Source organism: Lipophrys pholis, assembly GCF_963383615.2.
Source record: "Lipophrys pholis genome assembly, chromosome: 5".
NCBI classification, from domain to species: Eukaryota; Metazoa; Chordata; class Actinopteri; order Blenniiformes; family Blenniidae; genus Lipophrys; species Lipophrys pholis.
In genome coordinates this window covers 20,657,975-20,674,544 of record NC_137628.1, presented here as the reverse complement: position 1 = coordinate 20,674,544, position 16,570 = coordinate 20,657,975, and the positions used below count along the sequence as shown (strand labels likewise).

Below are 16,570 nucleotides of genomic sequence, written 5' to 3'. Positions count from 1 at the left end.
TACATTTTACTGATTTGAAGAGTCTTCCACAACCTCTAACCATTGTTTATGTTGTTCTTAACTTTCTCCTTTGTAGAGATTGAAGCCAAAGAGGCTTGTACCTGGCTCCGGGCTGCAGGGTTCCCACAGTATGCCCAGCTATACGAAGGTAAGAAAAACTCCAGTTGAACATTCAGAAAACGTTACATGAGATTTGTTTGTGAAAAGGTATTGAAAAATCAGAAAAAATTAAATGGTGTGTTTTTTTTTTGATATACGTTTTAAGTTGTTCATAGCCCAGTTGATCTTCCGACGTGGAACAAATTGAGGTTAGGAATTAAATTATATGATAAAACAAATGTAAAGCAGATGAATCCAGAACTTGTCTTTTGGTGTTAGTGAGACTCTGTGTGAATAAACTGTACTGTATTCATTCCCTCACTATCTCATTTGTCAGGCACACAAAGCACCAACATGCACACTTGTGCCTGTGCATGCATACAAACCACACACTGCAAAACATTCCTGACAAGTGAGCAGATGTGGGTTTGTTTTTTTTGTTTTTTTTTTTTTTTATCTTTGCATTTTTCCATTTGCCATACACGCCTCATACACCCTCCTAAACAGTAATTATGTAATGAATGTCTTTGTGAGACAAAACTTATTGATGAATTCAAACCACTGTTTTCACTCTGAAGGGGCACATACAGTGACAAAAAGCAGAGAGAATGCTTTATGCGACCCTTGAGTTTTAAATACACACACGCACCAGAATACATGACGCATTCTTCACACTCCACGCAGCCACTCTTAACTGTGGCATGTCGTGGGCATACCAGTTGCCTTTATGTAATTACAGCACGATGACAGCAGGACCAAGCTTCCATTGTCAACAGGTTATTGCTTGCTTCCACTTAGCTGTGAAAGGTTTCCTATAGAAACGGAACAATCATTGTGTTTCTGCACAGGTGATGAGACCTTTTATCCAGACATGAGCAGCGACACAAAAGCGCAAACAACACTCAATCGATGTGCCGATTTTAGAGTACTAACCGTTGTGTGTGCAAGCATCTCTATAACACGAGATGCTGCTCTAATGCGTGACACGTTTGCCCCTCCTATTTATCCATAACTGGAGCATCTCTATTGTCTGTGCTATCAGGACTATTGCCCCACTAAAGATTACCAGACTGATAGGCATGCAGTACTGTAGGTTAAAGGTGCTACCCTTGCATGAATAGCATTTTCTTATCATCATCAGCCCCGAGGAGTAAGACGCAAGATTCCTCTCCGGACTTGATCACACATTCCAGAATAAAACGTCTTAGCGTCGCTCCATCCTTCAGTGACTGACATTCCAGCCAGAGTGAGGCATATAAATGGGCATTATGTTTAAAGGCCCACGAACCATGTGTCCTTATCAGTGCAATGAGTGGGCGAATGAGTGATCCTGTTGTTGAGGTAGGCCAGAAAGAATGAACAAGAAGCAGAGAAGGAAGCAGGACCTCCGAGCAGCAGTGGAGTACCTATTGTCATTCTTCAATCAATCCGCTGTTTTCTCCCTCTGTGCTCTACATCCCCCCTGCCTGTCAGCTCTGAAAGCTGCAGCTGTGTTTGTTTGGTCGGCTAAGACGCTACTTCCTCTTTTAGCTTTTCATCGCGGCTGTATGGGGGGGAGAAATGTTTGAGTGGGTGGGTGTGTTTGGGGCTCGGGATGGTATCTATAGTTTTATCTGAGCAGGGAGATGACCATACTGACTCTGTTTCTCTCTCTTTCGCTCTCTTCAGATGCACAGTTTCCCATTGACATTTCTTCAGTCACAAGAGATCATGATTTCCTCGATCGGGATGCCATTGAAGCTCTCTGCAGGTGGGATTACAAGTCATTCTCAACCTTCTGTCTTTCTTTTGATGCTATCCGGCATTCTTCTTGTCTGTACTATCACTTGTTTTTTCGGGGGGTTTTTTCTTTTCTTTTTTTTCAAATGAACCCATGTGGGCATGACTTCAAAGGAGGGCATGCTTTAGGAAGTTTCAGATGAGATAAGCACCTTGGAGTCATGCATTGTACCTCTCTGCTTCTGTTGTCAATGCCTTCATCTTTATTTTCCTCCTTCTGTGAGGCTGATAGTGTTTGCTGTGGTCATTAGAGTCTCTTGTGTCCTTCTATCACATACAGTATCTCATGCTTAACTTTCACGACTGAAGACTGAAGTCACACAATGCTCTTTGAATGGTGGATTTATTCTTGCTTTATTCAGCTTGATTTGCAGCCTTCGTAAATGAAAACCAAATAGTTTCAAAGCTTTGTTTTCATGAACCGAGATGTATCTTTCCTTATTTATATATTAAAAAAAGAAAAACAGGTTGTGTGTCACTGGGGAACAGTGAGTTTGCAATATAGTTGGTGGACCTGCAGTGTTAATTAGCATATGACAAGGAGGTTAATGGCTCCGTAATGGACTCTGCTTCTTCATCAAATTCTGGCTTAGTCATAAACTACAGCAGGTGTTCTCCATACATCTGGAAGCTATCAGCTCTGTGTCTCTGCTTTTGGCAGCCTTCTTCCTCTTCCCCACTGCTCCCAACTATCTTTCACTTCCCATTGCGCCATCTCTCCATTGTTACACGATATCCTTTTAACGCTCTCCAGAAGCTGGACCCCACCACCACCATCTTCTCCAATTCTCCAGGTGGCTGAGGGGATAAGCTTTCTGTCACCTCCCAGTGTTTTAGTCACTACTCCAGCAGATTTAATTCTCTTTTCTCTCTCCTCTATTGTCTCCTTCACACTTTCTTCCCGCTCATGTAGGGATTGTCCTTCAGGAGCTCATTAGCCAGGTTGGGTGCATCCCAGTTTTTTTGTGTATCTTTCCAGTACACATCCTGGTCATTATAAGAATGTATTTATTTCTTGGCAAGCATAAGCTTAAGAGAAGCCCGTTTATTTTAAATCCAACCATTTTATTTATATTTCTGTCTGCAGGAGACTGAACACGCTCAACAAGTGTGCTCTCATGAGACTGGAGATTTCACCGCAGAGAAAAAGAGTAAGTGCAAACACACCTGAATTATCCTCCTTATAAACAGAGCTTCTTTGCACAGTTCCTCACCCACAATTGCATTTCCTCAACTCAACTGTCAGTTCACCAGTGGCCACAGGGCAAAGCTGTGTTTTCTCTCATCTCGTTTAATGAGAAGGCACCTGTCGAGTTTATTCCTGTATCAAGTAGTGTGTGAGGACCCTCAGGGAAGGGAGGGCAGGGCAGCTTTAATGTCTAAATGAAGGGGTTGAATTCACTAGGGGCTCTCCTCAGTCAAGACACACTCATCTTTATACTTACATAGATGCTTCCTCATAGTTTGAGGTCACCATGAAGAGAGTCAAGGTTTGTTGTATGTGGCCTTTGTGACTCTCTCAGAAAAACATACATAATTATGATCTTGTTTATGATCCTTGTGTATTGAAGGTTTGCTCATAAATGTTTTTCAAGGTATTAGGCTTCTTGGAAGGTATTTTTCCTTAAACGAAGAAAATAGCATGATTCTTTTAGGAATCTCACTTTGAAACTATGTTAAGTAAACTACAAAGTCCGGACTGACAAGCACTGCTGTGTCTGAGCAAGAATTGCTCCACATTATATAAATCAACCTTGATTCCCTAATTCCCATGCCTTTGGGGGCTACATAGTAACATCCTTGTTCCATGTGTGGTGGTATTCATTAGGATGACCCTTTCTGTGTCACCTTTCATTTCAGGAGTCAACAGAGAAGACTAGAGGAGTCAGAGAGGTTATTTGCCTCTTTGACTCTTCTACTCTTGGGGGACGACTACCACCCCCCACCCAGACAGCTCAGGAATGCATTGATCTCCTCATGTCTTCGCATTCCCTCTCTTGAATTTCCATCTCCATGTCTCTCATGTCCCTGTGGTTGACTCACTGTTGTAATATTAAATAGTTTTTATTCTGTATGCTCCTCGACGTGACATTCACAGTATTGCAGCCATTTCTCTGGTTGGATGTTAAGGTTAAGGTCTCGCCAGAATGTGTCGGGACCAGACATTGCCATCTATGCATGACAAAAAACATGCAAGCATTATCTCTAATTTCATTCAGCATGACCAGAGAAACAAGCTGAAGTCCATCATGCGCGTTATATTCATTTTACCCTTTTCATTCAGCGTGCTTCATTTTTGGCAACCTTTTAAAGTATGCTTTTTTGGCACTTATGGGAGAGAGTTTTATGAGGTTAGATTGCACAGTAGGAAAGGCCCTTGAAAGTGAGGAAAAGAAAGTGTGTAAACTGTAGTCTATGCTTTTGGCTTCATAAAGACATCCACCGTGTTTGGAGGACGGTGGATATATCGGTCATGTGTGACGACTAAAAACTGACAGTAGCAGTCTATCAATGATGCAATCTCTCATTGAATGAGAGAGTATATGGACCAAGGGGATAACGACTGTGGTGGGGTGTGGGGGTGTGGGGCGGTGACCCCAGTCTGGCTGGCTGCATTGTGAGCTATGGGGGTCATGGTAGAATTTCCTGAACTCCCTTCAGGGTTTGAGATAGATTAACTAAAGTGGGGGAGGTGTGTATGCCCTGGTAAGGTGTATAGGCTTTAGATTAGACAAACAACAACAACCTTGATTTGAGTGTATGTATTGTCTAAGCAGTCAGGAAGCGAGTGAGACTTTAGTGCTGACTAATAAATCTTGTACAGGATTATGTCATATGTCTAACTGCAGCCATTGTTTAAAATTGATATTATGCCAAAATGTTGTGTATTGTAATGTCTTTTAACTATAATTTGTCATCCATTATGTAAAGCCTTTTATTTTATGATAACATTTGCCATCTATTGTAAATACTTCTACTGTCTAGTTTAAAATTAGAACTAATCTAAAATAGGTTTCATAACTCTTGAAAGTTTCCTGGATCAAGATGAGGAATGTTGGAAAAAAAAAGTTAAAAAAACGCAATAATCCATAATGTCCTTTCACTGTTCCTCTCCCTCCCTCCTAATTTTCCTTCTCTTTCTGTCCTTGCCTTTTCTCTGTTGTTCCCTCCTTCGCTCCTTTTCAGAGTGAGGACTCAGATGAGGACGAGCCTTGTGCTATCAGCGGCCGCTGGACCTTCCAGAGGGACAGCAAGCGCTGGTCTCGCATGGAGGAGCTCGAGGTTTTCTCCTCGTTGCCGACGGATGCCGACCAGGCCCCTTTTTCCAAGGACCAAGTATCCCAGAAGGGCAAACTTGCCCTGCGGGAGGGCAACAGTTCAGAAAGTGTGCTGACCGACCTCAGTGAACAGCCTGAAGTGAGTTCCATTCATAGCAGCGGGAGCGTTGGGAGAGGAGAGGAGAAGATCCACGATGCCAGTGTGGTAAATGAAGCTGCTCCCGCCGGTGCCACCCGGGCGAGCTCAGTAGCGAGCATGTGTTCATCATCGGGCACAGGTGGATCAGGATGTGCTAATGAGGACTCTTTGTCTGATGGGTTGCCTCCGTCTCCACTGGAGACATTCAGACAGTTCACATTTGACATGAAAACTGGGATGGTCGGACTCGGGGGAAGTCTGGACCGAGGAGGTGGCAGTGGCAAAAGTACACGTTCAAGAGCTAAAAGTTTCCTCAAGAGGATGGAGAGTCTACGACTTCGAAGCGGGTCAGCCTCAAAGAGAAAGAAGAAGGGAAGCACGGGTGCAGGGAAAATAGAGATTAGTGGTCCTGTCATCAAGGAGGGTCTGGATGATGACAAGCTGCGGAGCCTCAACTGTGTGGACATCTCCAGCATCAACCTCAATCAGAACCTCAATCACCACCGTAATCCCACTCAGACTATGACGCTCAACCGCAATCGCTCCGTATCCTACTCCACTCAGACTAGTAATGGAAGCACTGGGAGCACCGGGAGCAGCCAGTCCGAAGCCAGCAGTGGGAGTGCAGTGAGCACACCGAGTCCAGTGACCCGGGCTCGCAGCCACAGTACAGCAGCAGGTTCAAGTAAGAGAGGAGGAATGTATTTGGAGGGTTTTGATCCCTTCAGCATTCTCCAGCAAGCTTCAGATCAACAACCAACATCTGCACCCAAATCGGCCCCGCCCATTCCCTGCAAAGCTAGTAATGGAATCACAATCGACGAGCAAAACCGCAGGAACAACTGCAGTGTTCAGGAAGGTGACAGACAAGCAGAAGAAGAAGAGGATGCCGAAGATGACGGCATGATCTTCTTCTATTTGCCAGAGGGTCACAAGCCTGGAACCTTCCCCAAAGCCCTGCGGGACGGGAGTTCACGCAACAACAATGGGAACGATAATGGAAACTCGGTGATCCTCAGGGGGCGGCAAAGCAGACGCCATCGCCGTGGCTCCTCAGGCTCAGTCGACAGCCGACTGAGCTTTTATGACAACGTCCCCTACACTGAGAGGGAGGAGGGTGAGGAGGAAGAGGGGGATGAACGCAAATTAGAGGAAGTGCTTCAACATGTCAGCGGCCTCCAGCGTTTTGTTAATGCTTGGACTGAGGCTGTGGCCGGTGAAGAGGAAGAGGAGGAGGAAGATGAAGAGGAAGAAGGTGATTCTGATTCTGCGCTGGACTCGGCGTCCCCGTGCCCGTCCTCCCCTCTGCAAAACCGACTGGAGGAGACCGAGAATGGAAGTGACCAAGACAGCACAGGGAACCCCCTGGGTGAGGGAGAGGAAGGGATGAGAGAAAGGAGAGACTCTGGTGTTGGAGCATCCCTAACTCGAACCAGCAGGTCAGTGAGGAAAATAAACTCTTCTTACAAATGTATTTTATTTTAATAAAAGTTTATTTCGCAGTGGTAGGAGCAAACTGACCATTTAAGGATCAATTCACTGAAATAAACACAAAAAGTGTTTATTCATTCACCTGTTATGATGTATATTTTGAGATCTGTCCTTCCAGATGTTAAAACCTTATTTCTCTGAGTAATATGCAGGGAACGCTGTCAGCAACTCCGTATAATGCAGTTTTACCTTCCATAAAACTGTTGTCATATTCGTTGGAGCTGATGGAAAGTTACAATTGAAGCTGATGCTTATAGATGAGCTCATGCTCTTAGTGTTGCTCTGTAAATACATGACGTGCATGAAAGAGTTTACAATTATAAAACACACATTAAGGTATCAACAAATGGGGAGGTTTTCCATAGAAGGTGACTGCAGAGGATAAACCGGGGGACACACTAAGACTTCTCTCCTTACGTAATGATGCTGTATTCTTTGGAATGCTGCTTGTCCCCATGGCGACTGTTTCTGTGCTTTGAGGAATTCACCAGCAGAATTACGTTCAGTGGTCGCAGGGTTTTTAAAGTCTTCTAGACAATCTCTTGATTGAGGTGTACATAAATCCTTGTAATCCCTAAACTGATCACTCAGTACATACAACTACAAATGCTGTGTGTGGCCCTGTGTTTTTTTCTACGTTATGTGTACACAACAGCATGACACAGAATCTAAGCGTTAAACTGCCTTTGTTCAGTCGTCACTCTTCTTTCGTAAGTCTTAATTTGCACTCTCTTCATGTGTTTCAATCTACTCCAGACCTCAGAAACTCCGCTGGCCAAGCTTCCAGAACTCCCATCGGCCCAGCTTGGCGTCCGCCCAGCTCCAGATCAGCTGCCAGTCTGTGCTGCAGATGAATCTGCTCCAAAAGCTCTCCCTTCTGCAGCTCACTGCTCTGCTGGAGAAACACACTCCGACAAACAAACACGGCTTCAGTTGGTGAGTTAACGGCATCTTCCTGGTGTAAGTCTGCCACTTTCGTCCTGAGTACATACACAAGGGAAGAAGGTGTTCGCTTAAAGTCATTGTTTGACACACGCAATCTTTAAAGCTTGCTTTTCACGCGAAGTGGCTTCTGCGCTGAGCAGATTGTTTCAGTAAGCGGTGCCCGTGGATATATCCATTCACCCGCCACTGCCAATCCACTCCATCTGCAGGTTGTTGTATAGTGGTGATGGCTGTCCAGAGAGCTTGGGTTTCACATTCTTTTCCCAGGCCTATAATTGCTGGGAAGGGGCGTACATTGTCTTTTTCTCAACGGGGCAATCATGGCCGTTCACACGCAAGGTGTTGAGCTATACTCTGGAAAGAGCTGCCCTCAACAGTTCTCCCTCTAAACTATCTCCTACCAACTGTATCCAACATCGTACTTGACAGGGTGTCTACTTTTGAGAATCTGCAGTCTGTCTTAACCTAAATCCGATTTTCACTTTGCTTTGCATTTTATGGGAACAGGGGGGGTCTTCTTGTTTTAGAATAAAGCTGTTAAAATGAGAGCAACACTAGAAAAACGTGATAGAAAAAGTAGCCTTGAAGTATCTTGACGTACATAGTTCATATTTAAAAGTGTAAAAATGGCTGAGAATCAGACAGATAGCACACAGCCACTTGTTTTGAACATTTATATTCACATTATATAAAACACCACTTACACTGGAAACACACACACAGCATCTTCTTGTGTTTTCCTTCTTGTCGAGGCCTTTCATGGACAGGAATAGAAGGCGTTATGACAGTCTTATGACAGGTTGGTGCTCACTGAAAGAGTCTGATTGTTGGCCGCTGGAGGCCCGTACATATTCAGAATTCCGGCTGGGATCGTAATATGCTCCTTTTTTCATTTTTCCCTAACTGTGGTTCTGAGAAGCGCTCTGAGTCTTGTCAACACCAGCTCCTACAAAGACGTGCTTGTACTGAGTCACGCACACAAGTCTCTCAGCTAAACACACTCACACTCACACAGATAGAAACACAGCCATAAATCTGTGGGCACATTCTTGTGAAATGGTCAGGGTTGCATGTTTCAATCCTGGGTTTGTGGTTATGGACTTGCTGCTCGGTAGCACCCATGTACACTCGCGCACTCCCTCACTTAAAGTTAAAAATACTGACCCTGTGTTAGTGGATGTAAAGAGCAGTATGCCCCTCCCCTTGACATGGTGGCTTACGTCCCACTCTATCCCCACTTCTATTATGCTCTCCTCACCTTGTTTATCCACCCCTCTCGTAAACCTGGAGACAAGCTCCTGCAGCCTCTTCAGTTTTTGTGGCTTTGACTGGCAGCAGGCTGATCTCTAACAATAAGATTTAGTTTTGAGGAGTTTTGCAATGATCATAAAAGCTTTAAATCAATTTGAGTTGATATTTCATTTTGGTGGTTTTTCATATTCTCTTTTACAGATGTTATTACTGTAGGATTTGTTTTTAACAATTGTTTTTGCCATTAAAGAAACAATTGTGGCCTTAAAATTGTTTACCTATATTATGTTTACAGTTGTCATTGATTTATCTTTTTCCCCCCGTGTGTGTTGCAGGGCTGTGCCAAAGTTTATGAAGCGGATCAAGGTGCGCGACTACAAAGATAGGAATGTGTTTGGAGTGCCACTGCAAGTCATCGTCCAGCGGACGGGCCAACCACTCCCTCAAGGCATTCAGCAGGCCATGCGTTACTTGCGCAGTCAATGTCTCGACCAGGTAATACGAAGAACACAAATATACACACAAACATTCGTTCCTCACATATCAGATCTGACGATTGCTACTGTAATTATATTGACAACTATCCTGACAGCCTGTGCTTCAGCCTGAAGCACTGTTGGGGTGTCTTCAGTTGGGGGAAAAACGGCTTCTCATTCAGGCACTTGAATTGCATAATATTTCAATTATAGGACATCTGCAATCAGTCAAGTATTCTTTTTCTTTCCATTACAAGTTACATAAGACGGAGCTAGGTATCGGAAAAAGCCAGAGAGCCACTTAGTCAGTGTGTGTATATACATTTCTATTCCACATTTTACTCATCCCCCGTCACACATACACTGAAGGAAGGAGGCCTTGGGAGAGTCCGAATGGGCAGCTCCTAAGTCAGTGTGCTCTCGTTAAGGAAGAAACATAGAATCAAAATAAAATAGCGATTATTATCGAGGGGAAATGGAAAAGAGAATTATTGCCTTCTTTTCAAAGTGGGACTTTGGAAGTAATGAAAGTTGTTGGAAAAAATTCCGACTTGTTTTCATCCCAACAGTGATCTCATGGAGCCCTAAAAGGGCACTAATGAATATGCAGCATTGAGCACATGAATGCCCTCTTGAGTGTCACAGCAGGACTTTTTTTTTTTTTTTTTGTTAATACAGTCAACAGGAACTTTTGTGACGTAATGGTATTGACTGTACACTTCGATTTTTTTTAAGCATTACAAAGCAACATTTTATAAACATAACAGCCTGTGATACTAATAGGAAATCACAGTTCAAAGCTGATCCACAAGGCTTCTATGTGTCATGTGGTCTTTTTCTTGTTTTTTGTCCAGGTGGGTCTCTTCAGGAAATCGGGTGTGAAATCTCGTATCCAAGCTCTTCGTCAGATGAACGAGGCGAGTGGCGCAGACGGTGGAGGCGTCAACTACGAGGGCCAGTCAGCTTATGACGTGGCTGACATGCTGAAGCAGTACTTTAGAGATTTACCTGAACCTCTTCTCACAAGCAAGCTGTCTGAGACCTTCCTCCAGATCTATCAGTGTAAGGATCTTACCCAGCTGCACATGTGTTGGCATGAGGGGGGGACTAAACAATGGGACACATGTGATGGAGATCTTTTCAGTTATCTTGCCATAAAGCAATTAAACTCATCCTTTAACTGCTTGCTGTTATTATAAACACGCCATGTTCTTACTATTTATATTAAGGAACAGAAGGTTTGGTTTGTGCATGAAGTATGGAACATGAAGCAAACACTATATAGTGTCCACACACACACACATACACAGATAGGCTTATATAACAACACACTTAGGTCAACTGCGATCCCATGATAGCTCATTCTTGGCAGTGGAAAGGGAGCCCCTAAACAACCTCCTTCCTGAATTAACCAGCAGATGCCAAAAAAAAAAAGATGACATGATGTGACATGACAGTTGTGTATTATTTTTGAAAAGGAGCCATGACAAATTCCATCTTCTTCTCCAGACATGCCTAAAGAGCTTCGCCTTCAGGCAGCCCGTGCTGCCGTGCTGTTGCTGCCAGACGAGAACCGAGAGGCACTGCGGACGCTCCTGTGTCTGCTGAGCGACGTGACGGCGAGCGTGTCCGAGAACCAGATGACTCCCACCAACCTGGCTGTTTGCCTGGCCCCCTCCCTCTTCCACCTCAACACACTGCGCCGGAAGGAGAGCTCCTCGCCCAGGTGTGCATCCGACTGCGTGGCTTTATAATCAGCTCAGCTTTACATCCGTTTGCCTGCAAGTGACACAGTTATTGTTGTGGCAACTTATGTAACGGAGCTCCTGCTGTACATTTTGAAAACAGGAAAGTACCACTCCAAAGAAACAAAAGAGTAGGATACTGTAGATCAGGACAGACGAGAAAGGAAAGATAGAAACACTGGAGAGAAGAGGAAGGGAGTAAGACACAGGAATTAGGAAGGTTACATAAACAGTTTGTCCTAATTAACCCGCCAAGTTTTGTTTTGACATATATGTAACCCTCCCTTTAGAGGCGTATACACATTATAGATTATGTCCCCTGTTCCTATTGAGATCTGGTGAGGTATATATGTACAAGGAAGCGGAGGAATAAGGCAAACTCATTAATGCTACCCACAATCAAGGTTAGGTAAACTTCCAGTGGAAAGCAAGTGCACATATAAGTTTTAAACATTTCCCCTCCCAACTGAAAGGCTTCATCATTTCTCACTGACTTAAGTTCAGTGACATAAGTTCATTACATATACTGTAAAATCATTAAGTTGAAACCTGACTCCTTTGTTACGCCCATGTTTAGTCTTCTACACTTCAAGCAAGAGCTGTTGCCTTTTAATATACAGTGACCTGGATCTCTGATGGTCTTCTCAGACATATTTCTGAGGTCATAAGTTCATTAGTATACAGCTAACTTCCATTTGTCTATCGTTGTCATTCCTCTGCTTTTCTTTACACCCAGCCTGCTTGATGGATGACTGATTGCTGTGCCCCCCCCCCCCCCCCCCCCCTTTTTTTTTGTCTCAGGGTGATGAACCGGAAACAAACATTGGGAAAGCCCGACCAAAGAGACCTGAATGAGAACCTGGCCGCCACTCATGGCCTGGCTCACATGATCCAGGAGTGCAGGAAACTCTTCAGGGTCAGTGATTAACAACATTAAAGCCCAGCATTGACGCTTATTAAGAAAACTCCTCAAAATTAAAAATAAAAGCAGTTTTGACAAGCTGACGTTTTCATGGCAGAGTGCCACCTCGGTAAGTGAAGGTGTGTTTAATGACAGCATAGGTGTCAACACATGCCCACGCACCTTGTGTCCTTGCATTGGTCCGGTAAACAAGCATAGGCCACGTTACATAACTCACTGATCCAATTCATGCACTCGTTTGTTTAAGCACTGTTATGGTTACATAAAGTAAATGTGCCAGCATGCCTCATGTTTTGAATGCTTCCGTCGTGCAGAGCCGGAAAGTCATAAATCCATGAATCCATCTCAATCAGTGAGTTGCGCTGCACAGCACAAAGGGAGCACTTGACTGGATAAACAGGAAATAATCCACAAAATACAGCTCAGCAAATCCAATTAAAATGACATACATCTGAAGGTTTGCTTTGCCCCTGTGCCATCTTCCTCTGACACACAACAGTAGAAGTGAAAAGGTCACATACAGTGTATCAAGTTTTATTAAGTTATCAGAGCGCTTCCTCGTTTCCTGTCACGGTCGCGTCACAGAACCAAATTAAATTAGCCAAATTATTTAATTTAACTCGGTTTGTATTTACTGTGGGAGACATCCTGTGAAATGAATGAACGCAATTAGCTTCTGTTTGAATCTGTCTGTTTTATCTAACGACAATTTCACCCTTTAATTATGTTATGGCTCAGTTAAACCTGAGGGACTGTCGCCACAAATCCATAAAACGAAAGAGCAACTAACTACTGTTGCTATTAATATCTGTGTTCTATGCTTCCATCCATTTAATTAAAATGAATACGGATGGAGACATCCATACACACAAAATATTTCAATCATTATTCTTTCACACAATTTGTCACACTTTCCCCCCAAAAATAAATCTGAACAACGAAGAAGATTTCTGACTCGCTTGCTTTTCCCATCTCTTAATGCTTCAGCATTGCCGCAGTAATGTGGCAAACATATCCCGGACATGTTTTCTTCATCCACTCCACGATCGAAGGTTCTGACCCTCCTCCTCTTTTCTCACAGATCCCAGAAGAAATGAATCGTTGCAGGAACTCCTACGTGGAGCAGGCTCTGCTGCCGCAGCGCCTGGAGGAGTTTGCAGGTGAAGACGCCGGCCAAGGCGGCTACAAAGCCTATCTACAGGACAGCCTGGACACTCTCCTCAAAGAGGCCAAAGACAAGTTCAAAGGTTATGACAGCTGCTCCACGCCCGAGCACGCCGAACTCGCTTGCAGGAAGGTAAGCCTTCAGGTTTTCTTTGACTTCTCTAGAGTGTTTGGTGAAGAATGGAAAACTTAGATCTATAACGCCCCGGGTGAAAGTGATGCGCTGAATACGAAAGAAAGGTTAAACGTTGAAAGAGAAAATGACAAACCATTTGTCAGGCTGTCCTCAAAGTGTAAACAAGAACTTACTCATGAAGTGCACACACCATCTCTGTTTCCTGTCTTCTCTCCATGTTCGCCTCTCCTCTCTGCCGCTTCTCTAAATATCGAGTGGAAAACCAGCAGTTAGGGTTTCCTGTATAGAAACACGTCCATGTGAAAGTGGCCGGGCCCTCGGCTTCTCGTTCCCATCCGAGAACTGGACTCTGTCCCAGAATGACATCAGCCTGACACACACACACACACACACACACACACACACACACACACACACACGCACACACACACACACACACACACACACACACACGCACACGGGCCTTCAAATTATCCCAGGCCTACACTTCCTGTGTCTCGTGTGCAAGAGGCCAGCAGGAGGTTATCTTTTCTCCAGTTTGAGAGTCACAAGGCGCAGAATTTGTCCTCTTTATCATCTCACGGCAAAGTGAAGCAGTTGACTCCTCTAGAAGGCCAGTGGGTGGTTTTGAAATTGGGTTGCGCATCAACTTATGTCCGGATTACATCATATGAATGCTTTATTAAATATATGTCTGATTGAATTAGATGTCCCATGGGAAACTTTATGCAATTACATGAGACACTTGAATTTCCATTTTTTTTTTTCTTTTTCCAGCCCACTTGAAAAAAAATATGGTTTCAAGCATTAAAGGATTTATGACCTTTGATATTCAACATCTTGCTTTCAGACAAATTGTCATATCATTCACTCTATTATGAAACAATAAAAATTCTCACTTTGAGCGCCTGGACATTTGTTTTGTGTCATTTTCTCTTTTTCCTGCCGTCTTTCTTTGACCAAATATGGACACAAAATGATGCAAAAGATGATTAATAATAAAGAATTACATGAGAAATCATGTGGTCTGTTGTTGTTTTTCTCTTCAAGGTGCATGATGGGTTTCCACTGCGGCAGTGGAAGGTGACTGCGGAGATTCCTGCAAATCCTGAGGAGGTTTTGACTCGGTTGCTGCGGGAGCAGGGACACTGGGATGAGGACCTGCTCGAGAGCCGAGTGGTGGAGACCCTCGATGAGAGGACAGAGATCTACCAGTATGTCAGAAACACAATGGCTCCACATCCCACCAGAGACCACCTCGTGCTCAGGTAAGCTATCCTAATCCTCAATTCTGTCTTTTTCATTGAATCTTTTTGTCTTTTTTTTTTGTGGTTGTTTTAAATCTAAACTTTTTGTTTTGTTTTGTTTTGTTTTGTTTTTTTACCAGGACATGGATAACAGACCTACCGAAGGGAGCGTGCGCACTTGTATGCACATCAGTGGACCATGACGGCGCGCCTGTGATTGGCATCCGAGTAAACGTCCTGACCTCACGCTACTTTATTGAGCCCTGCGGAGCCAACAAATCCAGACTCACGCATATTTCACGAATAGACTGCAGGTGAGTGGATTAATTATAGGACCAAACGCAAAAAAACAAGACCTTATAGTAAGCTGGTACACTAAGCACTTTGCATCTTTCTCTTTATTCAGGGGTCGTTTCCCAGAGTGGTACAATAAACTTTATGGACACTTGTGTGCTGCTGAGGTGGCGCGGATACGGGACTCCTTCTCCGTGACCGTGGACAAATGAGAAGGTGATGCTCGGATTCCTGGAATAAGTTGATTTGTTCCACCATAGTCGGCGAGCTCAATGTTGTAAAAGCCTCTTTCACTCAGATTTAAATGACAAAACCTGAATCCTGGATTGAAGGACTTTTTTTTTTTTTTTTTTTTTTTTTTTGTGGAATCGAAACAGACTGATGTTGGGTTAAATAGTCCTGCTGGGACTTGAGGCATAATTCCAAGAGGACTGAAGGACTGATGTCACACAAACATTTATCTGGGCCAGAAGACATGATGCTGATACTGGATGTGTGGTTTTAACTTTATCCAACAGATGGTATAGCTTCTGAGAAGCAAAGGGGACTCATCGTGTGCACAGATATATAACTCTCTCCGTGCGTGTGTGCAAAGCAACAGACGGTCCGTCTATATATATATATATATATATATGTCATACTGGTTCCCAGTCACCAAATAATCTGTACATATAATATTCTCTTCACAGTTACGGTTGATGTCTGTGTCGTGTTACCTCTGTCCATTTTTCTGTTACGTCAAAGTACAGGAGGAAATAGTATACATTTTCTGTGGTATTGGCTAACTATTGAGTCTGTGGGTGCAGGAAGATGTGAATGTGCTGCTCATAAGCAGACTGAGTGGAGGCAATAGGCGGGATATTGTTAGATGACGGGTGGCTGATAGCATGCAGGGTTTTAGCTTTTCAAGGCAAAGGCAGATGGGTGCTGGTGGCTGGCTCACCAAAAAGAGAGGAGCAATCAAAGAGGAGTCTTTGTTTACTGACACACAAATAGAGATGTATCGTCATTCCTTCATGAAGAATTTAATTCATCTCGCCTCGACGCGTCAGGAGCTTTATTTAAAAGTTGTGTTTGTTCTTGAATATGTGCAGGCAGAAGAAGATTTTCCACGAGAGTGAAAAGCATAGTGCCAAAATCTAAATATTCAGTGACTTCAACGGTGCAGGAGGTTATGAGACGCCCACATGGAGAAACTAAAAACCCAACACTAAGAATTTTAATGGAGCAGAAAAGAAAGAAGTAGGTTTTCCTCACTAATTCACAAGCTAGAGGTTGTTTTGGTCAGAGCACTGCATGAAAGACGGTTTTTTTTTTTTTTTTTGAAAGTTGTTTTAGGCCTGACATCACTTGTATATTAATAAAATAAACCGAAAATACAGACTGCATAGGTGTTTTGATGTACACAGAAACAGAAAAACTTGGATCACTGCTCAGACAGAAACTTCCTGATGGTCCTAAAGAAAAGATGAAAACAGAGAGAACAACAGGTCCTTTTATAAAGGTGGACATTTTACAGGTTTTACTGTAAATACGAGTGAAGACTGAATGTGTGGTTTCAAAAGAAGGAAAAGTATCTTTAGGTAAGCTTCTTTCTCTACATC

At 43.6% G+C, this 16,570-nt stretch overlaps 1 protein-coding gene across 3 annotated transcripts in view; it reads left to right on the top strand.

Annotated features, from left to right (window-relative positions):
* dlc1 (DLC1 Rho GTPase activating protein) overlaps positions 1-15,292 on the top strand; it is a 78,486-nt gene extending 63,194 nt beyond the window's left edge. For all 3 annotated transcript variants that reach the window (XM_080463398.1, XM_080463399.1, XM_080463400.1), the window contains 13 exons: positions 77-148; positions 1,768-1,849; positions 2,966-3,029; positions 5,065-6,734; positions 7,543-7,722; positions 9,318-9,477; positions 10,313-10,520; positions 10,968-11,184; positions 12,005-12,119; positions 13,207-13,422; positions 14,476-14,693; positions 14,813-14,986; positions 15,079-15,292. In XM_080463398.1, the coding sequence (XP_080319524.1) occupies positions 77-148; positions 1,768-1,849; positions 2,966-3,029; positions 5,065-6,734; positions 7,543-7,722; positions 9,318-9,477; positions 10,313-10,520; positions 10,968-11,184; positions 12,005-12,119; positions 13,207-13,422; positions 14,476-14,693; positions 14,813-14,986; positions 15,079-15,178 (3,476 nt within the window). In that variant the 3' untranslated portion in view covers positions 15,179-15,292. The remainder of the gene's footprint in view (positions 1-76; positions 149-1,767; positions 1,850-2,965; positions 3,030-5,064; positions 6,735-7,542; positions 7,723-9,317; positions 9,478-10,312; positions 10,521-10,967; positions 11,185-12,004; positions 12,120-13,206; positions 13,423-14,475; positions 14,694-14,812; positions 14,987-15,078) is intronic.
* The last annotated feature ends 1,278 nt before the right edge of the window (positions 15,293-16,570 follow it).